General features: G+C 36.3%; 1 protein-coding gene across 1 annotated transcript; it reads right to left on the bottom strand.

Moving 5' to 3' along the window:
- Nucleotides 1-6529: 6529 nt before the first annotated feature.
- On the bottom strand, nucleotides 6530-10222 carry LOC104116251 (NAC domain-containing protein 86-like). The gene is made up of 5 exons (XM_009627065.4): nucleotides 9927-10222; nucleotides 8576-9111; nucleotides 7879-8301; nucleotides 7683-7758; nucleotides 6530-7354 (listed from the first exon to the last, which is right to left on the bottom strand). Exons 1-5 carry the CDS (start codon nucleotides 10081-10083, stop codon nucleotides 6660-6662), a joined length of 1887 nt encoding a protein of 628 aa, XP_009625360.1. The 5' UTR covers nucleotides 10084-10222; the 3' UTR covers nucleotides 6530-6659.
- Between the last annotated feature and the right edge of the window lie 14347 nt (nucleotides 10223-24569).

The raw sequence follows: 24569 nt of genomic DNA, 5'->3' as shown, positions 1-24569 counted from the left end.
CGTATTATAATTCTATTTTTAATGTTATCATCTCAAACTTGTTATAAATAATTGTCTGTTATGATGTAAAAAAAAAAAAAATTATATACTTCCAGTGCACAACTTTTAAAATAGGCAGTGGACGTGGGGACATACTTCAAAGAAACAGTTAAATTTGGGGCGTGAATTATTTGATTTCAGTAGTGTTGGCATGTGAAAAAAGGACTGCTAGCTCCTTTTAATGGTTAATTCCAATTTCTGTGACCCGTGAATGTTAGACTTATTTTTGTCATCTTCTTTCCATCTGTTTTCTGTTTGTTCTGAGCGCTCAAATTTTTTCTCCTGTTTTAGCATCCACCACCATGTGCTATCCATTACTATCTTGCCACCTCCTTCCTCCTTTTAGTCTTTTAAAACTTTATGTACCTTCACCACTTTATTACTCAATCTTAGTCTACCCATCATTATGTGTTATATATTTTGGCATTTTATACTTCTCCATTTACAGTTATAATATACAAAGAGAAATCAGAAAATTTGAGAAGGAATCTTTTATATTTTGAATAAAATATGTTAGTTTAAAGGAGTAATTTTTTTCATCTGATCTAAGGAATCAAAAGAACTCTAAGTTAGGGTAAATAAGTGTGCATTATAGAGAGAAAAAGTACATAAAAATGAACAAGGACAGACAAAAGCATAAATAATTGAATGTACAAGCACTTGTAGGAAATAAATGTGAACAAAAAGAAACCAAACCAAAGCACATGAGCATGTTGGTTGGAGTTTGATGCTCTACCTTTATGTCTCATCTTGCTGCAACTACACAGGCTCAACAGTTCTAAGCGTGACCATTCAACTCACCTGCAGTGTTTTAAAAGGCGTTTTCGATGCGAGCCCTAGGGCGAAGCGTACCAAAAACGTCTCGAGGCGAGACGCACCAAAAATGCCCCGAGGCGATGATGTGGGGTGAAAGTTTCAAGGGGCGTACGCCCAGCAATTCGGGGCGTACGCCCGGGCGTTCGGGGCGAATTTTTTTAGTGAGACGTAAGCCCTAAAGATTTTTTCAAATTAAAACAAAATTTGTTGAATAAATCCTTCATATAATACTCAAATTTTTAAAATTCAGCTTAGTAATTACTCAAAAATTTTAAAAAGGAACTAAAATGTATTAAATTTAAAAGTTAAGACTTTTTTTATTGATCGAAGCCCCAATTCATGATCTTTTCCAATTTTTTATCTTGTCCGCTAGTCTACTAATATCTCTAAAAAAACAACGAATATTCAAATTTTTTTACAAATACAAAGAGAACTCCATTCTCCTTCATAGTAGCAAGTTCAAAGTTCAAATTGAAGGTTAGTCATCCCTTTTGTTCCTCCATGTAGAAAACTTTATTCTTTTCGACTCAAGTTACTTGAGTTTCTAAGTAGCGTATAATAGATTGTTTTGACTAGTTTTTTGTGGGATGAAGCGTGCGCGCGCGCGCGCGCGCACACATACACACACATATATATATATATATATATATATATATATATATATATATATATATATATATATATATATATATATATATATCACATATTTATAGTTTTCTTTATTTTTATGCAATTTTACCTGTTTATAAATATTTATTGCAATTATATTATTTTATAAAATATTAAAAATCAAATACCTATGGGGCTTACGCCTCGATGAGGCATATGTAAAACGCCTCGATGAGGCCCACGCCTTTTAAAACACTACTCACAGGCTCGATAAAGTACAAGGTATTCCAGATATGAATAGCTTCACGTCTATTTTTATTTATTTAGAAATTTAATCATTTGAAAGTGCAGTCTGCTAAAGGAAATAAAAGGCATATGCACTGCCCCGCCGTCACACCTATTAATTTTCTGCAATTCCAGCGACAGCGCGGCTTGCCCGAGCCCAAATCTCGGACAACCATCCGTGGAAAAATACTTAGGGCCACACAGAAATCATGAGATGCCATCAGAAGGCACCTTTGGAAGAAAGTCAGCAGACCAAGGGACAAGCAGTCGAAAGTGGGAAGGCTCTTTGACCTTCTGAGCCATGGTTGACAACAGGATCCCTCTAAGTCTGCCTTTCCAGCTTTCCATGCTGGAATGCACCAGGCTGCTGGACAGCCTTACCATCCCTGCCAACCACCCCCTTTGTATAGCCATTTTAATTTCTATAAATAGGCTTTATACTCATTCTTTGTAAGCATCAGATATTGCATAATACAACAGAAAATTGGCATTTGCCTCCCAAATCTGAGTCTCTTTCTTTCACAGCTTTCTTGTTTGTTTCGTGTGATTGCCATCGCTTTAGCACGATTGTGCTGTTTATTGTCTAAGGGCTGAAGCTAAGTAGCAGTCAAGCTAACTTCGCTGCCCTCACCGAACCGTCAGAAAAATGGTTCCATGACTGGGTAGAAGCTATCCAGGACTGGGAAGCTCCAACGAAGGTACCAGAAGTTTGGTCCTTTCTCGGCTTAGCCAACTATTATCGAAGATTCATCTTCGGTTACTCGGCTATTGTATCCCCATTCACTGACTTGCTGAAGAAAGACAGAGAGTGGGAATGGAGCGATATCTGCCAGGAGGCATTTGAGAAACTCAAGGCAGCAATCACCAAGGAACCCGTATTGGCCCTGCCTGATTTCTCAAAAGTTTTTGAAGTCCAGACTGATGCATCTGACTTTGCTATAAGAGGCGTACTGATGCAAGAGGGCCATCCTATAGCCTTTGAGAGTCGAAAGCTGAATGACGCCGAGAGGCGTTACACGGTCCAAGAGAAAGAAATGACGGTTGTAGTCCACTACCTAACGACTTGGCGTCATTACTTATTGGGGGCTCATTTTGTTGTCAAGACTGACAACGTTGCAGCAAGCTACTTCCAGACACAGAAGAAGCTATCTGCCAAGCAGGCCCGTTGGCAAGATTTCTTGGCCGAATTCGACTATACCCTGGAATACAAACCGGGAAAAGCTAACGTAGTTGCCGATGCTTTGAGTCGCAAGACAGTACTGGCAACCATTGTTAGGTCAGCAAGCAGTGGCATCATCAAGACCATCAAAGAGGGCATGGAACATGACCCCGTGGCGAAACAACTTCTTGCCTTGGCCAGTCAAGGCAAAACTCAGAGATTTTGGGAAGAAGATGGTCTCTTATACACCACTGGCAAAAGAGTATACGTGCCCAAATGGGCAAATCTCAGGGGCACTCTGCTGAAAGAAGGTCATGACTCTGCCTGGGCAGGTCATCCAGGGAAAAAATGCACATTGGCCCTGATCGAGTCTTCTTATTACTGGCCTCAGATGTGGGACGACATCGAGGTATACGTGCGCACTTGTCTAGTTTGTCAACAAGACAAGGTGGAATCCAAAATCCCTGGGGGTTTACTTGAGCCGCTGCCAGTTGCGGAGAAGCCATGGGATAGCATCACCATGACTTCATTACGTGTTTGCCAAATTCAGAAGGATTCAGCACCATTATGGTGGTTGTCAATAGATTTACCAAGTATGCAACCTTTTCGGCCACCACTGCCGGTTGCAAAGCTAAAGAGGCAGCACGCATATTCTTGAGGGACATCGTAAAATATTGGGGTGTGCCTAAGCACATCATAAGCGATCGAGACCCTCGATTTACCGGCGCATTTTGGAAAGAATTATTCAGCTTATTGGGAACTCAACTGCACTTCTCAACAAGTTTCCATCCGCAAACAGATGGACAAATGGAAAGGATTAATGCCTTACTTGAATGCTATCTAAGGCATTATGTCAGCGCCAATCAAAGAGACAGGGCTAACCTACTGGATACAGCCCAATTCTCTTACAATTTGCAACGCAACAAGGCGACCGGGAAGAGTCCCTTTGAGCTTGCAACTGGGAAACATCCCAACACTTCTCAATCATTGCCCGCCAACGTCGGAATGAAAAATCCGGGCGCTTATCACATAGCCAAGTTTTGGGAGGAACAAGCCGATTTAGCCAGGTCATATCTTGACAAGGCTGCCCGTAAAATGAAGAAATTTACGGAGCGGAAGCGTCGTCCAGTCAACTATAGGATTGGAGACAAGGTCATGGTGAAATTGAATCCACGGCTGTTCAAATCACTGCGAGGCATACATCATAGTCTGATTCGCCAATATGAGGGCCCATTCGAAATTGTTGCCAAGGTGGGAATAATCTCTTACCGATTGGACATGCCGCATCATCTGAAAATCTATCCTGTCTTCCATGCTAGCCAACTGAAACCATATTTCGAAGATTTGTGGCAGTTCAGGGAATAGGTCCATTATTATCTTCAGTTGTGCGGCGCCAGGGTCGTCGCCATTTCAAGTGGGGGAGAGTGCACCGCCCCGCCTTCATACCTATTAATTTTCCAAAATTCCAGGGACGGCGCGGCTTGCCCGAGCCCATATCTCGGACAACCATCAGTGGAAAAATACTTAGGGCCACACAAAAATCATGAGATGCCATCAGAAGACACCTTTGGCAGAAAGTCAACAGACCAAGGGACAAGCAACCGAAAGTGGGAAGGCATCTTTGACCTTCTGGGCCATGGTTGACAGCAGGATCCCTCTAAGTCTGCCTTTCCAGCTTTCCATGCTGGAATGCACCAGACAGCTTTCCAAGCTGGAATGTACCAGGCTGCTGGACAGCCTTACCAGCCCTGCCAACTATCCCTTTGTATAGCCATTTTAATTTTTATAAATAGGCTTTATACTCATTCTTTGTAAGCATCAGATAATGCATAATACAACAGAATATTGGCACTTACCTCCCAAATCTGAGTCTCTTTCTTTCACAGCTTTCTTGCTTGTTTCGTGTGATTGTCATCGCTTTAGCACGATTGTGCTGTTTATTGTCTAAGGGCTGAAGCTAAGTAACAGTCAAGCTAACTTCGCTGCCCTCACCGAACCCTCAGAAAAACGGTTCCGTGACACATAGCTTCTTACCAATAGCACTTTCTCAACTATGATCTCATTCTTGACTATTTAAGTTATTGGGTGTGGAGTATCATTAATTTAATAAGTATGAACTTATAACAACTGAATAATTCTTCAAATTATTAGGTTTACATATAAAGTTTAAGTCGAAAATAATTGATGCTGAGGAAAACATTGCTAATGTGCTGCATTGGCCACTTGATAACGCTCCTCTTTATCTAATTCAAGCTTCTCTTTTCACATTCTCTTTGTTGGAGGACCTAGTGGGTATTCAAAAGGATTAGGAGGAGCCCCATATTTTATTTTAGGGAAAATTACGCAACACATCAAATATTTATACTGTATTTATTATTCATAGCTATACTTTCAGCAAATTTGCCATTCGTAGCTATATTTGAATTTTATAGCAAATCCATAAAATAAGAGATGATTAATTATTTTGAACTGAAACAACAGACAATAAGCTCTTGTAGCTCAGTTGGTTAGATTGCTTGCTTAGCTAGGGAAGGACTTGAGTTTGAATCTTAACAAGAACATGATTTTTTTGTATTTATGTATTTTGCCTTAGTTGTATTCGTCGCATGAACAAATACATTCGATACATGATGTATTCTTTGTATATACCTCTATATACAATCGATACAAGTTGTATCCTTTGTATATACCCATGTATATAATTGATACAAGTTGTATCTTTTGTATTTCGCCTTAATTACAGTTGATACATATTGTATTCCTTACACGAATGAATACAATTGCGCGAATGAATACAGTTGATGCAGGTTGTATTCGTTGCACGAATTAATACAGTTGACACATGTTGTATTCGTTGCGCGTTTGAATACAAGTGATACAAGTTTGTAACAATTAAACAGTAGCTACGATCAAAGAGCATGCGAGACTTCGAAGGGACATTCACACTTTGATTCGTGAGCAACTTCACGAGAACATTGTGAAAGGGGAAAATGGCGGTTGTCCGTGCACTTTTCGGAAATGACGGAAATATAGTCCAGTGCCGCGAAGGCGATAATGTCTCACGATCTTACGATCTCCGCGGAGACGATTAGGCAAATTATACTTATTAGGCTCTAAACTATAGTGGCTTATGAAAAATCCTCTTTATTTTATAAACAATTGTTCTTATTAGTGGGCTTGTAAAGAGCAAGAAAAAGGACTGGGCTTGTGCCCAAAAGAGTTGGATCCCTAGATAAAATGGGTCGATTTCTCCCCTTGGTGCGAATAGGGAAAAAACAAATCGGGAGTAAGGGGCAAGGTGGAGGCAGGGGCGGATCCAAAGTAGTGGTGCCTGGTTTATCTGAGGTCTGAACCCATTAGTTTCGATGTTAAACATAAATTTATGTATAAAAATGATCTAAAATAAAAATAAATGACAAGTATGAACCCATAACTTTAACAATATGATGAGTTTATCGCGGTATCAAGCTGAACTGCTTCAACACTAAAAATTTAAGGGTTGAACTATAGAATTCAAATTCTGATCTGGCTCCTCTGGGTGGAGGAAGTGGATGAACACTTGGCAAGCTCAAAATTAACAAAAACACTAAATCAGGGCTCAAGTTAAAAGAAAAACTTAACTGTTAAAGTATACTTGATATATATGGAAAAAACAAAATACAGCTACACTTTTGGTATTAAAAGGCAGGGGCCTCTAAGTTATGCCTTCCTTAACAACAATTATGGTTAGCAATACAAGAAAAAAAAAAAATCAAAAAGAAGGGACAATATGGTGCAACCAAATGGTAGAAAGAGCTACAACAAGGGTGAGATAAGGCCATTTCTTTTCCACAGCAACATTGCAATATTTCTCTTCTTCTTTATCAACAATTGGGAATTTGTTTTGTTTATAACAATAATCCCATTTATAATCTTGAGCTTTCTTTTTCTCCTCCCTCTCCATTAAGCATTCTTCATTGACACTGACACCCCTCTTGTCTTCTAATTGAGAACCTTTTTCGTCCAAGCATTCCCCAAAACATATCCAAAAAAAAGTATGTAAAAATGCAACCATACTCACCAAAGTTCTCATAGTTGTTGTCCACGGTCTTGTGACTTTCTTAACAAAATTATCATAAAAGTTTCTCTCTTTAGGTATTGCTATTGAATCTGAAAACTTTCCTATATATAGAGGAAGATCATGGACTGTGACTAGGTTGCGATGAATCCTAAGAGTCGTAGAAGGTGTCAGTTGATGATAGAATGTCTTGGCTGTTTGCCTTGTCGCTATAAAAAACCCATGATTGACTTCAATCTTCTCATACACTTCAAAGCTTGGGGAATTTGATAAACCATCAGTCATGTTTCCATCATCCAACAACTTGTCATTGCCAAATCCTATTGAGAAATTGTTTGTTTCTGTTTCATTGAATCCACTTAAGTTGTTGTGGTGGCCACTGTATTCACCTATCATTTTAATGGATCAAAAAAGAAACCTAACAGTAAATTAAGAAGAAGGAAAAAAAAGACATTCCGGCTGTTTCATTTTGTATGCTTGTATATATTACTGGGCATGAATATTTTAAAATAAAATATGCAATGACATTTATAGTTTCAAGAACATGCATGTCATTAAGCGTAAAATAAAAAATTTAAAGTTAAAGAGTTTCTAAGTATAAGAAATTGTATTTTTTTTCCAGCAGATTTAAAAGGGAGGAGCGTTATGTAAAATGGAACAGATGGGGTAGTTAAAAAACAATAGAGGAAGATATATACTTGGAGAATTCTATAATACCTTGAAACTGATTCTCTTCTCTTTGGATAGCTGAAACATTTTCTATTGGAACAGTCTTGTAATCCTCAAGAAATGTCTGTCCAAGTGTAAAGGAAAAGTAAATCGGCCATAAGCATATATAGGATTCCAGATTCATGATTGCTAGAATTAATAAGGTTAAAAATGGTTCTACTAATTATTAGACAAACAAATTTACCTTCTCAAGATCCCTGTCTGACATTCCTATCCATCTCAAATTTTCCACCATTCTATCAGATTTGAAGTCCTCACCAAAATCTCCGATACCGATGGACCTAACATTCTGATCTTCCTTAAGCTGTTCTATGAAATGGAATGAATCCAAGTCATGGATTTGGTTATTATTAGGAGGAAGAAAAGAGAAGTTATCAACAGGAGCACATGAATTTCCACCCCATGATAAGTCTTGATTGATTAGATTTTGTGAAGCTTGGGCAACTGAAAGGATTTCTTCTACAATATCCGTTTGATTTGTAGATTGAATAAAACTTGATTGAGGCATCTTGGTATCAACATAGCCAACTTGAGGGAAGTCTTGAATCTCCAATGGAGGTAATGCGAACCTATGCTGCAACCTTGCACACTCTAATGCTATATTAACCTGAACAAGTATTAAAAAAAAAAATTAAACAAAGAGTTTAACTTCTACGGTATGTATATACTACTCGATTAAAATATTTGTATACTATTAGATCACTAAGTAATAGAACCCGTGGCATAACCTATTATATATAGAGCGAGTTAAATTGCATTGACAAGTATAAGTTAAAACAATAAAAAAGTAGACTCCTTTTATCATATAGTATTAGCTAGCTGGTCCTAATATTTTGGTGATATTCATATATGGTAAACTAATATCTGAATGTTGACATTACCTTAGATGGGGGATATGGCAAAGTTCCATAATTTGGAATGGGGTGAGTAGTGTTGTTGAAAGCAAAAGGTTGATTTGATAAATATTGCATATTCCAGTTATCATCACTAGGGGTAGGAGTAGCAAATGATGATGGCATTTCCATATGATGATGATCACATCTTCCCTCAGAGGATCTATCACTCCCATAATTGACGTCGTCTCCTTTTTTTGGACCATTTAAACTCCTCTTGATCACACGACAAAGTGCATAACCATCTTGTAAGCCATTGGACACTTCACATTCACCTTCGTCTAATCGATATTCATGCATAACCCAATCAGTTCGAGCTCCATGTGGGGCTCTACCTCTGTAATAAACCAATGTTTTCTTCATCCCAACAGACCTCATCTCTGAATTTACTTTCCTGTCCTTTCCTGTGGCTTTCCAATATCCAGCTTTCGTTGCCCGGTTAGTCCTCGATCCATTTGGATATTTACGGTCTCGAGGACTGAAGAAATACCATTCAAGATCTTTGCTAGGCAATAGGGATTTTCCTATATATATTTAAAAGAAAAGGCAAAGTGAGACGAAAATTTAAAAAGGACGTGAAAGAGATTCTAGAAACACAAAAGAAAGTGTATTAAAAGGGAAAATAAAAGGGTTGCAACTCATGATACAAGACATTGCAATCATGTCATTTTCTTTTTCCACACTGACTTTTGACTTCAATATATCATCATTACAAGTAGCAAGTACAGTCTTTAAGCTTCAATAGAAGATCAAAAGACGTAGGGACCAACTTCCTTTATATCTAGGAACTATTTAAGATATTTTTGTACTAAAGCATATGTTGTTTTTATTGTGAAAGTGTGTGTTAAAGTGTTCATAATCAGAATTTATTAGTCAGCACGCGTATGAAACACTATGCATTTAAACTGGTAAATCAGATTTATCTTACCGGTGTTTTAATTTTCATTTTCACATACTCAGATTTGGAAGGAAAAAAATCCCTTAAATTCCAACTTATTTTTCTTGGGTTTTTGTTTAGCTAGACATGTGATCATCATTTTCTATTTCGAGTTACATTATTTAATTATAAATGAATAAAGTAATGGCATGACTGCATAACATTAATATACTCATGGTTAAGGAATTAGTGAGTGGTATAATATATTTGTTATACCTTTCTTGACAATCACTTTGAGATAAATATAATCTTTTTGGCTCAACCTTGATCAGCATCAATGGTAGTTTCTTTTCCTTTCATATAGGACTTGATTTACACATTATGTAAACTATGTATTCAATATTTTTTCTTTGGGGTTCCTTTAAAGAGGAGAACAAGAAAGGCGAAATAAAAGAATTATACCTGGTAGATCCCACGGCTCACATTTGTAAAGATCAACTTCAGGAATGATCTCAAGTTCAATTTTCTTGCCATTAATCTTTCTTTTCAAATAATAAGCCACAAGTTCTTCATCAGTAGGATGAAACCTAAAACCAGGTGGCAATGAAACAGGTGCCATCTCCTTCGGAACTTCTCCTCACCTTTTCTTTTCCCTTTAACAATATAGAGCGCGAGATATTGAGAAGAAGTTCCAAAGAAGAAGAGGGAGAGACCAAAGAAGAAGAGGGAGAGAGAGACAAAAGAAGCCGAGGAACTCAACAGTTAGAGAAGAAGGATATATGAGGAAGTTGGAAGGATTGGATTTGGGGGGGGAGAGGGGGGGGGGGGGTTGTATTTGACGAGAGAGGACAAAAAGCGAGGAAGTCCAAAAAGCAAATAGGGTGGCTGCCACCCCTACCTTTAGCCACTTTTACCTTTAAATTTGTTTTTTCACATCAAATGAAAGCTTTATTAATCTTTCTTCTCAAGCTCAAAGAACAATCTCCTTCTCATAGTCACATAAAAGCTTTAGATGAATATATAATGAAATAACTTGAGAATATGTGTTATATGTGTATATGTTTGGACGAAATGTATTCATGCATATTACCTACTTATATCTAGTTCGAGTTGAAGTTCTAATTCATTTGGACATAAATATTACTACTCACTACTAAAAATTGTCAAAAAAAGGTCCAGAAAAATCAACCGCAATCGGTCCGAATCGAACAAAAACCGACCGATTTCCGACCATTTTTAATTTGTCGAAAAAATAATGATCGCTAACGGCAATTGATCGTAGATGGACGATATTTTCGATCGCAATCGGTCGGTAATTTTCGACACACTTTGACCAAATATTCTGACACAAAATAAACTTACCGACCGAATTCGGTCGGTATTGTTAAAAAAATTACAATTTAAAATCAAAAATTCTGACTGAAGTCGATTAGTATTATTAAAATATTTAATATTTAATATAAAAAATTCCGACCGAAGTCGATCGGTAAATTTAAATTTTTGGGAAATCAATTGAACATTTTTGACCGATTTCGGTCGGTAGGTGGTCGGTTTTCTGGGTAAGTTTTTGGTAGAATACAATTGTTTTATAACTTCACCATCTGCCAACAACCAATCACCTATAATGGCAGCATTACATTGCTATCATTCAACCAATAACAAAAAAAATAACAACAATAACAACAACAACAACACTAACAATAACAATAACAACAATAACAATAATAACAACAATAACAATAACAATAACAATAATAATAACAACTATCAAAACTATATTCACAAAACATCATCTCCATCTCCAATAAACTATATTAACAAAACACCATACCCAACAACAATACGTTTCACAAGTTAAAAGTTCAAATATCATTCAATAAGTGTTTTGTACTACATCATCTCCATCTCCGCTGCTAGAACCTTCATCGCCGGCATGATTTGAAGGATCACGACGAGAAGGAGACACATCTGGGGAATGCTCACGAGACCGGGGAATGGGGAAAGCACCACTAGCAAGAAGATTGGCCAGCTGACCTTGAAGGACATTAAATTGTTGGTCCTTCTTTTCTAGCTGAACTTGAAGGGTATCAAATTATTTATCTCTCTTTTGTTCTCTAGCCTTTATCTATTCAAGCTCTGCCGTCAGCTTTGCGATCTTCTTCTCCATAGACGAGAGAGTCGACCTATTAATTGCCTCGCCCTGGGCGGAAATCCCTATACCTTGCAATCAAGCCCTGTAGCGCCGAAATGATCTCTCTGGAAGGTCGTATGCTATCCCCTTTTTAGGACCACCGACAACATCTAATGATATCTTCTGCGTTTCTTCGTCTGAAAGGGGTGGTCGTTCGCCTTGCTCATTCGGTGATAATCTCTGAGTGTACTCCTCCACATTAGTCTTGTAGCGACCCTTTATTTAGAAGATAGAAAATTATTAACTATATAATATTATAAACATTAATTTCAAGTTATAGTAGTTATGAAACTTACATATGTAGTCTCCGCCCGGTCCTCGACCCATCCAGCTAGATCTGTCGGTGCCTTCTTTTTCCGGATGCGAGTCTCCATGAAGAACTCATCATGAGTCATCTTTCTCCCATATTTTTATTTTCCTACAAATATAATAATACATGTTAACTAAATTAAAATATATAAATATAGTTTTATAAAAATAGAATTAAATATATTAACGAATTACCAGTAGTCTCCTCGCAGTCCCCATTCTTCTTGCACACACACAATGCAAATAGCCACCCTTCTCAGATGCTCGAGCCTTCTTTCCCTATTCACTCCTCTTCTCGAATTTCTCAGTAGTCCACTGCCTCAGCAGATCCTCCCATATGTGTGGTAGAGCCCATGAAGTCTTCTTACTCTTTTTCTGAGCGGAACAGAAGGAATCAGATAGTCTTTTACGGTATTTGAACTCAAAATTTACAAGAATGACAGTGTTATGCCGGCCCTCCCAAGCACACTTAGTCTGCGAATGAAGTGTGTAATGTTAGATGAAGTTATTGTTAATATAATTCTTAAATAGATAAGAAGTGTATTAAAATCTTAAATTGGTTGAAAATTTTCTCCACGAGCTCTGGTGGAAATTCACTCCAAGTCGCATAGGGAGCATCATACAACTGGCCAAGAGCTTCAGTGATTATCTTTGTAGTCTGATGACTAGGTATGAACCCGCAACATAGCAATTACATTAAATAAACAAGACTAACTATTATAATTCAACAAAAATAAAGAAGTAATTAATAAACTTACCCGTTGCCCTCAGGCCTGATAACCATCCTATGATAACGATCATACTGCACTTCCTCTGGATCATCATCCTACGAAGAATCTGAAGCGTGCGTAGAAGGCGAGGCATTTGGCTCAGTGCTACTATCCCGAAGGCGAAGTCTAGAAATGCTAGGAGACGAACTCGGTGGAGAGGGAGACAGGGTTGCTGATGAAGATGGATATGATCTAGACCCCTGCTACTATCTGGGTGGCTGAAATCTAGATGGATGTGATCCAGCTGGTGGTGAAACAAATGGAGCAGATGACATGCGTATCATCATATGGCCCTGTGACTGCTGACTCGATGGACTCATGTAACTATATGCAGGATCATGTGGAGGAAGCGGGGTATAGCCCTGTGGTGGAGAATGGTAAGAATATTGTTGGGAGGGCGAATGGTAGGTAGTCTAATGAGTAGATGGATGTGGTAAAAAATATGTGTGCCTAGAATATTGTTGTCGGCCATCAGCAGCGGATGCAAGTGTGGAATAGAAGGAAGCGAGGGTGTAGCATGACGAGCGCAAAACACAAACTTAAATTGTGCTCGCTAGTCAAAGGTAGTATAGTATAATATCGTATCCACATGGATTAGATTTAAACAGTATTATCGTAGTTTGTAGCTAGATTGCTATTCAGGAGGATCAACAGTTGAGGTTTATGTAATTAATAATCTAAAATCTACAGTTATTGACTAATGACCATCGCAATAAAGGTAAGCAAGGAAGTTATCAATGGGAAAAAATATGGGTTGATAGGATATGTGCAAGATAATTGTTCGGGATCTAACTCTAGATAATTCACTTCTAATGTTCAAGTGAGTCTCTCGAATTCACTTAATTATCAGTACAATTATTTAGTAGCAACTCCTATCTCGATTAAGTCTCAACCTCACAATATGAACCAATTTAAGCTCGGTGAAGATATGCAAGAATTCGTAATGGATTGGTATTTAGGAGAACCTATTTCGATTATCCTCCTAACTAAGTTTAATCAAGGATTCAACTAGCCTCTTTCGATTACTTAGACGAATCTATGAACTCAACCAACAATATAGAACAAATATATCATAAGTTATACCTCTTTCGATTACAAAAATAAGTAAATATAGATACAACAATTAAATCTTCCAAAAATGATTTAAATACATAAAAATAGAGTTATAATCCACAAACAACCATCAACACACCAAATCCATCAAAACCCAAAAGGTTCTACTCCACAGACATGGAGAAGTTCTTCACAAATGAAATAAAAGTAGAGAAAAATATAAATACAATCCAAACCCAGATCTTGAGTGAGGAAGGATGGATGAAATCCCTGTGCTCTTGCTTCTCCCTCTTCTCATTGGCTTTCCTAGGTCTAAGGTATATCAATGTGTGTTAAAAATGGTGTTTTGGGGTATTTAATCTACCCCAAAATAAATCCCAGACGAAACTACCCTTTTCTTAGCAAAATAGGACTTTTCCCAGACAGGACATGACGCGCACCTCGAGACCTGCTCGCGCACTTGGTCACGCATCTTGCACATTGTTCTGCCCCAAGTGCGCGCCCAGGTGCGCGATCGCGCACTTGGTCGCGCAACTGGTTGGGAAGTTAGGAATTTGGGAAATGTAAAATATGAAAGTTGTAGCTCTTTTAAATAGCTTTCCAACGATATATTGTGGAGCCTAAACGTATTTATGAGCGAAATGTTATGTGCATTTTACTGTACAATGCGCAATATGCCTGCTCGATTCTTTGTTTCGTTCTTAAAGTGCATTATCATCCGTTGATCCTCGAACACGATCCCAACTTAACCCTTGGGCTTTTACTCAGACTTCAAAGCTCCAAAATAGCATGAATTCATGCCACAACATCTACATAACTCGGAATCACTCATGCAGGGCATAAAATATATAATAAGTGCAAAACACGCCTAATTAAAGCTCAACATAAGTAAAGTACAATGAATTAGAGTGCAATAAGCGACTAGAATACGGGATTATAGCCTACCATTATAGCACCATCCTCATGATCAATAAGCCTCTTATCCTTCTTAAACCTACCTCGACTCTGTCTGTCATCTGCATAATTTAAAGAAAATGTTAGAATTGAGAATATAAATCTATATAAGTTGAGAGCGCTTGAAAAAACTAACATGCTAGTCATCTTCGAAGTATCCTTCCTCGTCCGAAAATTCTTCCTCTTCACTTATTTCTTTTTCATCAGTTGATTCTTCGTCCTCATTTTCTATGATTGTTATTTTCTCCATATCAACTTCTTTTAATATGCGTTGAGGATGCTCGTAGTCATTTTCTAATTGATCATCCACCATTTGGTTAACACTTGAGGTATCGTTTTAGTAAGCAACATCTAGCACATTCTCAACTTCCACCCTACCAGCATGTTTAGTTTTGATTACAACCAACCAATCAGCCTTATCCCTTCGCAATGGATATAAAGCATAATGCATTTGCCTAATTTTTTATGCAATTATAAAAGGATCATAGCGATCATACTCCCTCTTTTTATTAACCTCAATTATGTTATACTGTGAGTGTATATTTGTACCTCTTCTAGGTGTTGGGTCAAACTACTTGCATCGGAAAAGTATGATCTTCTTATTTGGCCAACCTGAATATGATAATTCTAGAATCTCGTTGATCACACCATAATAATTATTTTTCCCATCCTGGTTGCCTTCACTGCCTTTGACACACACCCCACTGTTATTATTTTTTTTATACTTGGAGCATTCCACGGTGTGAAATTTATAATCATTCACAAAATACTTAGACATAGTTGTAACCGTAGGTACAGGCCCCCAAGATATATCTTTCAAAAATTTATTAACACCCATGTTTGTATTATTGACCTACATGTAGTGTAAAATAAATCACAAGTGAGCAAGTATATTCACAAGTGACCAAGTATATATATATTCACATGTGAGAAAGTATGTAAGATACACTTACACACTGTTTAAACCACGCCTCAAATGTAGAATATATAGCATCATGGCCAAATTGACTCACGAAGTCACTGAGCGACACATTAAAAATTTTGTTAGTTGCATCAACCGAATTAAATAGTAGTCCATGTAAATTAATCGTACGTCAACACGTACTTAAGAAAGGGTTGAACTGCCGGACAATTTAGCAATACATGATTTGAAGCTGATTTGTACTCCATACTACTTAGGCCCCTTTTTGATCGATCTTAAGAACCTCGGCCCGATTGATTGAATGTGGACATTGGTGGATATAATGGATCATTCTCAATCACGACATTGTGTTGATTGGGCCTATTTTTAGCACATGACACATGACTGTCGAAGTAGTAAGAACAAAAATAGGCAGTTTTCTTTGCAAGATAGGCTTCACATATGGATCCTTCAATCTTATTCCTTTGTTTAACAAATCATTTACACTTGCCGACAGTCCTGCACATTGTCATATTAGACGATAACATTAAAGAAAATTATAAGAATGAATCAAGTTTTGATTATTACCTCTCAAATGGATACATCCACCTGCATTGAACCGACCCTCCAAGTCGTACCTCGTGTACTAGGTAAATTGGAAGGTGTTCCATTACATCAAAGAAACCACATGAAAAAATCCTTTCCTGCTTATTACTGATTACAAGAATGTTCGATTCATTTAAAATAGGTTTTCTTCCCTTAATGTGGTAGAACATAAATCTTTGAAGAACAAACTTATCTCTGTGATAGGTTTCCAGATATTTTCAGGCAAACCACAAAATGCAATAGGGATTAAGGTTTTCATAAAGATATGGCAGTCATGACTTTTCATATGAGTCAGTTTTCCTTCAACCATATCAGCACATTTTTCGAGGTTCGAAGCATAGCCCTCGGGCATCTTTAGGTTTGTAACCCACTCACAAATTTGTCGTCCTTGTTCCAAAGTGAATTTGTAGTTGGCCTTGGGCTTGAACACCTTACCGTTATTTGTAGACTGCAAATGTAATTTAGGTCACCTGCAATATTCTTGTAAGTCCAGTCTAGCCTTCGGGTTATCTTTTGTCTTATTCTTATCATCCATCACTGCGTTGAATAAATTGTCAAAATAGTTCTTCTCAATATACATGACATCAAGATTGTGTCAGAGAAGATTATCCTTCCAATATGGCAACTCCCAAAATATGCTCTGTTTTGTCCAGTTATGAGTAACACCATACCAAAAAATCTAGAAGGTGGGGCCTCGGTAACTTTAGTGAAGTTCTGAACCCTCTCCCAAATTTTCTCACTGGACAAAATTGGAGGTGGCAAATCATGTTCAACTGTATTCTTTTTTAATGCATTCTTCATCCTTCTAAACTCATGATCAACTTGCAAGAAATGACGATGATAATTAAACCATGACTGCTTTCGGCCATATCTTAAAGTGAACGCTTTACTATTTTCCATGCCATAAAGACATGCTAACTTTCCAGCAGTCATCCACCCAGACAATATTTCATACGCAGGAAAATCATTAATGGTCAATATTAAGTTAGCACGCAAGTTGAAATTTTGCGTAGTTGATATGTCATATGTCTCAAATCTATCATACCACAACTATTTTAGCTCATCAATCAGAGGTTGCAAATATACATCAATCAAACTGTTTGGATTGCGGGGAACAGGAATAACATAATTTAAGAAAATATATGGACTAGTCATACACATTTCAGGCAGAAGATTATACGGCGTAATAAAGACTGGCCAGCATGAATATGGTATTGCAGAAACAGAAAATGGCGTGAAACCATCAGCACACAAACCTACCTGAACATTCCTCGGTTCACTTGCATGATCCGGATACATCCTATCAAAATGCTTCCAAGCTTCCCCATCTGAAGGATGACACATAACACCAGGCAACCTTCTATTTTCATAGTGTCATCTCATATGAGGAGCAGAACTCATCGATGCGTACAACCTCTTTAATCTAGAAATAAGAGGTAAATAATGCATCGACTTCACAACAACCTTCTTCCCGCCTGCTTAAAACAAGGTTTTTCACAAAATTTATAACTTTCTAAATCTGCATCACCCTTATAATACAACATGCAACCATCTTTACAACAATCGATTCTCATAGACGAGAGTCCAATCTTAGAAATCAATCTTTTAGCTTTATAGAAATCTTCAGGTATGTTGAAAGTTGGAACAACTAGTTCACTCATAAGGCCAATGAAAGAATCCATTCTCGCTTGAGAAATACTGGTATCTGATTTGATACTTAATAATATAACCACAACAGACAACTAAGAGTGTATACTCCCTTCACTTAGTGGACGACTAGCATCCTCTAACTATTCATAAAAATATTTTGCCTCTTCGTAAGGAGCTTGTTCAATACTTTCATGGAGTTCAAACTCAAAATGCATCCTAAAAGCATCCGCAACTATTTCATGGTATCTAGGATGTTGAATGTTATTCCCCACCGACCTACTACTTACACCAAAAACTATGTTATGAAATACACTATCACTACCATCAACCTCTCCATGACAGTCCACACAAAATAATTATCCATAAATTCTTTTTCATAAAGATGAGTTTTAACATCCTCCGATCCAAAAAAATGCAAACACTTGCACTTCACAGAAGAACACCTAATCATCCCTTCGATATGAAATGGTTCAAGTGATATTGCATGCCTAATAAATTCATTAACCCCTTCTACAAATTCCTCCTTAAAAACCCGACGATTATTATACATCTAACTACGATATTCCATCTACACAAAGAACAAATAAATTGCATGTTTATATTAAATGAGTATTCAAATTAATTTATAGTTTAGATTACATAATAAACTTTAGTTACAAAGTAGTTAATTTAAATAATTTGAGTGCATATTAATTTTAAAGTTCTCATATATCCCTAAATAAGTTCTTTTCAAATTCAATTAGACCATTAACGGGCAATATAATTGAAAGGCTTGCAAGATAACAAACATTAGCATTAATCGTAATTAGACTAAGTCATAAAAATTATAATTTATTAACACATTCAATTAGACTAACTCATCCAATTTATATAGCATAATTAGTAAAGCCTAATTTTCTAAAGCAATAAAAAATAATAGAATAATATTATCTCCTAAATTAATAAACCCTAAATTTCTAAAAGCAATAAACACTAATAGAACCATAAATTAAACCCTAAAATACTAAATTATTTCTAAAAGAAATAAGAAAATAGAACAATAATTTAAACCCTGAATTAATAAATTATTTCTAAAAGCAATAAACAAAAATAGAATAATAAATTAAATAGACTTCACAACAACCTTCTTCCCGCCCGCTTAAAACGAGGTTTTTCACAAAATTTATAACTTTCTAAATCTGCATCACCCTTATAATACAACATGTAACCATCTTCACAACAATCGATTCTCATAGACGAGAGTCCTAACTTAGAAATTAATTTTTTAGCTTTATAGAAATCTTCAGGTATGTTGAAAGTTGGTTCAACTAGTCCACTCATAAGGCCAATGAAAGAATCCATTCCCGCTTGAGAAATATTGGTATCTGATTTGATACTTAATAATCTAACCGCAATAGACAACTGGGAGTGCATACTCCCTTCACTTAGTGGACGACTAGCAACCTCTAATTGCTCACAAAAATATTTTGCCTCTTCGTTAGGAGCTTGTTTAATACTTTCATGGGGTTCAAACTCGAAGTGCATCCTAAAAGCATCCACAACCATTTTATGGTATCTAGGATGTTGAATGTTATTCCCCACCGACCTACTACTATTTTCAACAACTATGTTATGAAATACACCATCACTACCATCAACCTCTCCATGACAGTCCACACAAAATAATTATCCATAAACCGTTTTTTATAAAGATGAGTCTTAACATCCTCCGATCCAAAAAAAAATGCAAACACTTGCACTTTACAGAAAGACACCGAATCATCCCTCCGATATGAAATGGTTCAAGTGATATTGCATGCATAATAAATTCATTAACCCCTTTTACAAATCCCTCCTTAAAAAATCGACGATTATTATACATCTAACTACGATATTCCATCTACACAAAGAACAAATAAATTACATGTTTATATTAAATGAGTATTCAAATTAATTTATAGTTTAAGTTACATAATAAACTTTAGTTAAAAAGTAGTTAATTTAAATAATTTGAGTGCATATTAATTTTAAAGTTCTCATATATCCCTAAATAAGTTCTTTTCAAATTTAATTAGACCATTAATGAGCAATATAATTGAAAAACTTGCAAGATAGCAAACACTAGCATTAATCGTAATTAGACTAACTCATGAAGATTATAATTTGTTAACACATTCAATTAGACTAACTCATTCAATTAATATAGCATAATTAGTTAAGCCTAATTTTCTAAAGCAATAAATATTAATAGAACAATATTATCCCCTAAATTAATAAACCCTAAATTTCTAAAAGCAATAAACACTAATAGAATAATAAATTAAACCCTAAAATAATAAATTATTTCAAAAATCAATAAACAAAAACAGAACAATAAATTAAACCCTAAATTAATAAATTATTTCTAAAAGCAATAAACAAAAATAGAACAATAAATTAAACCCTATATTTCTAAAAGCAATAAACAAAAATATAACAATAAATTAAACCCTAAATTTTGAGAATTAAAGTAGCTTAAAAAATAACTAGGTGACTAACCTTCACGTGGTAGAAGTAGCGGCGATGTAGTGGTGAGAAGGGAAGCAGGTGGTGGAAGAAGCAGCGATGGCGGCGGCGGTGAGGCAGTGGGATTGGGGATTTGGCCGAAGAAGGTAATGGGGATGATTTTGGGGGAGAATAAAAGTAGGAATAGATTTTGGGTGGGATTTGGGCGAAATCGCCTTAGGGTTAAAGAGGGTGGAGTAGAGAATAAGAGATAGAGAAAATTGAGAAATGGGGAAGAAAGCTCGTTGGTGGGCTCTAATTTGCAGATTTCCGACCGACTTTGGTCGAAAACGACAGTCGGTACATTTAAGTGAAATATTGACCGTTTGACCATAAACTTATCGACTGAATTCGGTCACAAATCTGATTTTTATTTTATTTTTTAATTATATATATATATATATATATATATATATATATATATATATATATATATATATATATATATATATATATGTGTGTGCGTGTATGTGTGCGCGCGCGCGCGCGCGTCTTAAGTTGTAGCAACAACAACATATGTATACATATTAATGCTATATTAGCAAATGCTATATTAATATAAATATACATATATTGTTGTTGCTAAACTTAAGTATTAATATAACACTACATCTTATAGAACTATACACTTTGTTTTTAAATGTGTTATAGTAAGTTTTAATCGAATATAATTGAATTTCCAATTGATCCATTAATGAAGTATCCGAGCAATGTACTAATAAGGTGATCTAGAATAAAACATTCAAGATTATGTTGTGTGTGTATATATATATATATATATATATATATATATATATATAGTCTGTGTATTGTTAATTATATGTATATATTGTATATAACAAATAATCTAACAATAATACCGATCGAAATCGGTCGGTAAATTATATATATAATTTTTGTTATTTTAAAAAATCAATTGCCCCTGTGGGAAAAAATAATTTCAAATTTCCGACCGATTTCGGTTGGTATACTTGAATTTTTTTTAATCAAAACTTATTTTGGTAGATAATATGCAAGTATGACCAGGTCTTGGTCAAAGATTGACCAATTTCCGACCGACATCGATCGGAATTCTTATGTGTCAGACATAGCCGTGTTTCTTTATTGTGGGACCACTATTTCCGACTGATGGTGGTCGGTATTTTTGTGAGAAATATTTTCTTTGACTTTTGCGACAAATTTACCTATTTTCCGACCGATTTTGATCGTTTTTTCTTCCGATCGATTTCGGTCGGTATTCTGTAGATGGATTTTGCCAGTTTTCTAGTAGTGACTACTATTTGAATTGAATATATACTAATTTTGTAATTGAACTTCACCAGTAATATTTTAATACTGGTTTAAAGGAATATTTCAAGTGAAATACCGTTCTCACTACTCACAAATTCTAATCTTCAACTTTCACAATTTTTAGAAAAGAAAGTTTATATCCAAATACAATTTACTTTAACAGACATTTCCTTTTCCAATGCCTACTAAGTACAGCTATAATATTTAGCGATTGTAGGCGTCTAGACAATATTTGGCGGATGATGAAAAAAAATATAATATTTGAGATATTGAAGTTGAAAAAGAGTATTAAAAATTGATATTGTGTTTGGGGCATGAATTTCATTTAATTTGAAGAAAAAAATGAAAATTCTATGAATGATAATTCACTTGAAATATGTACTCCTAAAAGAAATTGCAATACTTCAACAGCTGAAATTCGGTATTTTCAAATAATGATGACTAAAGCATTATTTACTGATCCTGAATCTCAGTATTTAAAATGATGAAATGTTGAAAAATTTATTTTCTGAGTACATATTTCAATTGCAAGTACAAAACTTCAATATTTTCAAGTAATACTGAAATATTATTCCCTCCATTTCAATATATGTGTCTCATTTTTTAGACTTTTTATAAGAAAATGTCATTTTCTATATTTAATAACTCCATAATTTCAGGCTCAGTTGGTTGGATGAATAAGTTCTCATATAGGAGACCTGTGTCACGACCCAAAATCTATTAAAGGTCGTGATGACGCCGGACATCGCTGTCATGTAAGCCAAAAATAAATACTTAATTTGGTTCTCATTTTTAATATTTTTGAAATCATATTTTCCTTCGATTAAATAGTAAAAGATGGAATTTACAGTGTAAATAATAATATTCTTAACAATTTCAATACAGAACAATCTATAATTCACCTAAAAATCCGGTGTCACAAGTGCGTGAGCATCAACTAAGAAGTAAAAATAAAGTACAACATTTATCCGGAATACAACTTAGATAAAAAAAAATACAAATAACTCTGAAGGAGACTTTGCTGGCTGCGGATCGTAATATGGAATGCAACTCACGTAAGTCCCCGCATGCATACGCGCCTCTGCTCTCATAAGGCCACTAGTCACATATGTACATGCACAAAAATGTACAGCAAATGTAGTATGAGTACGTAAACAATGTGTACCCAGTAAGTATCTAGCCTAACTCCGGAGAAGTAGTGACGAGGGGTTGACATCGACACTCACTAGTGGTCCAATAATATCAAGTAGAGTAAGGAGCAAATACGAGGCAAAGTAAATAAATAAAATAAACAAGTATAAATATGTGGTACAATTATCCTCCTTACAATAAACTTAAGCTCTTAACTAGCAAATTCCTCCTCAACCGGAGCATATATATATATATATATATATATATATATATATATATATATATGTGTGTGTGTGTGTGTGTGTGTGTGTGTGTATGTATGTATACTGGATCTCACCAAGCAGGTTGTTATAATTCGAATCAGGAGAAAATTTACAGATACCCCAGCTTCTTGCCAAATATTACGCACGATTCCATGAGGATATGATATAGGAAATGCCTAGGCATACGACGCGATCCAACATAAATATTTAAACTGTGCACTGCAGAGTGTCGAACGACACGAACCATAGATGCATCTATTAAACTGCCGAGGCGAATGGCCCGCTCCCATGAGAGTGTGGTACATAAATCCTGCCGAGTCGATCGACCCGATCCCATAAGAGTGAAATATATAATCCTGCCGAGGCGAACGGCCCGATCCCATAAGAGTGAAATACATAATCCTGCCGAGGCGAATGGCCCGATCCCATAAGAATAAGAAGCTTTGACGGGTCCTTGACCCCACTCATGAATAAACGTGTGAGTTGTAATTTCTTTAACAAAAACCTTTCAATAAAGTATATATATATATATATCATGAAAACATGCTATAAGAGGAGTAAAGTTATTCAATGACTAATCGTGAAATCGTGAAGTCTCTACAATAGCAAGTCTAGTCTCAAGTAGAAATGTAAAATAAGGAATTAAACAAGTAAGGATAATCCCTATAGTACAAGTACAATATGGTGTGAACCTAAGTCTACTCGGACAATAACATGAATCTAACTACATACAGACTCGCATCACCTCGTGCGTACGTAGTCACCGCAACAAGTTGTACACATCAAATATACCACCTAGGGGTAGTTTTCCCCTCACAGAGTTAGAAAGGAGACTTACCTCACTCCGGCGTTCCAAAACGGGCTCCAACACCGCCCTAACACCTCGAACCGGTGACCGCCGATCCGAAACTAGTCAAATAAGATGCAACCCAATCAAAATATACTCCAATATTCATAATTAATCAATTTATAACAATTTTTAACTCCGCTCGAAAAATCGATAAAGCAACCCTCGGACCCACGTGCCCGGATTTCAAAAATATTCAAAGACACGCACTACCCATAGCACTACGAACTCAAATATATAATTTATTCTCAATTTTTCATGAATTTTCAAGCCTTAATTCGTATATTTAACTCACAAGTGGTAGAAATCACTTACCTCATTATGGACAATGAAAATGGTGCTCCAAAATCGTTCCAAGGTCGGCTCTCATGGAGGAAATAAAATAAAAATGGCCAAAACCCCGTTTTATAAAAACCTCACTGCCCAGCGATCTTCGCACCTGCGGTGCGTTGGCCGTATTTGCGGTACCGCACCTGCGGTGCTTGGTCCGCTTCTGCGAAGGCCTTCAAGCCCAGGGAGGGCCGCTTCTGCGGACGGGAGCCCGCTTCTGCGCCCTGTCCCGCACCAGCGCCTTTCCTCCTCGCACCTGCGCATTCGCGGGTGTGCATGAAATTCTG

The sequence above is a fragment of the Nicotiana tomentosiformis genome, chromosome 2 (assembly GCF_000390325.3).
Source record: "Nicotiana tomentosiformis chromosome 2, ASM39032v3, whole genome shotgun sequence".
NCBI classification, from domain to species: domain Eukaryota; kingdom Viridiplantae; phylum Streptophyta; class Magnoliopsida; order Solanales; family Solanaceae; genus Nicotiana; species Nicotiana tomentosiformis.
Note: the sequence above shows the minus strand (reverse complement) of the source record. Positions and strands in the feature narration are given on the sequence as shown.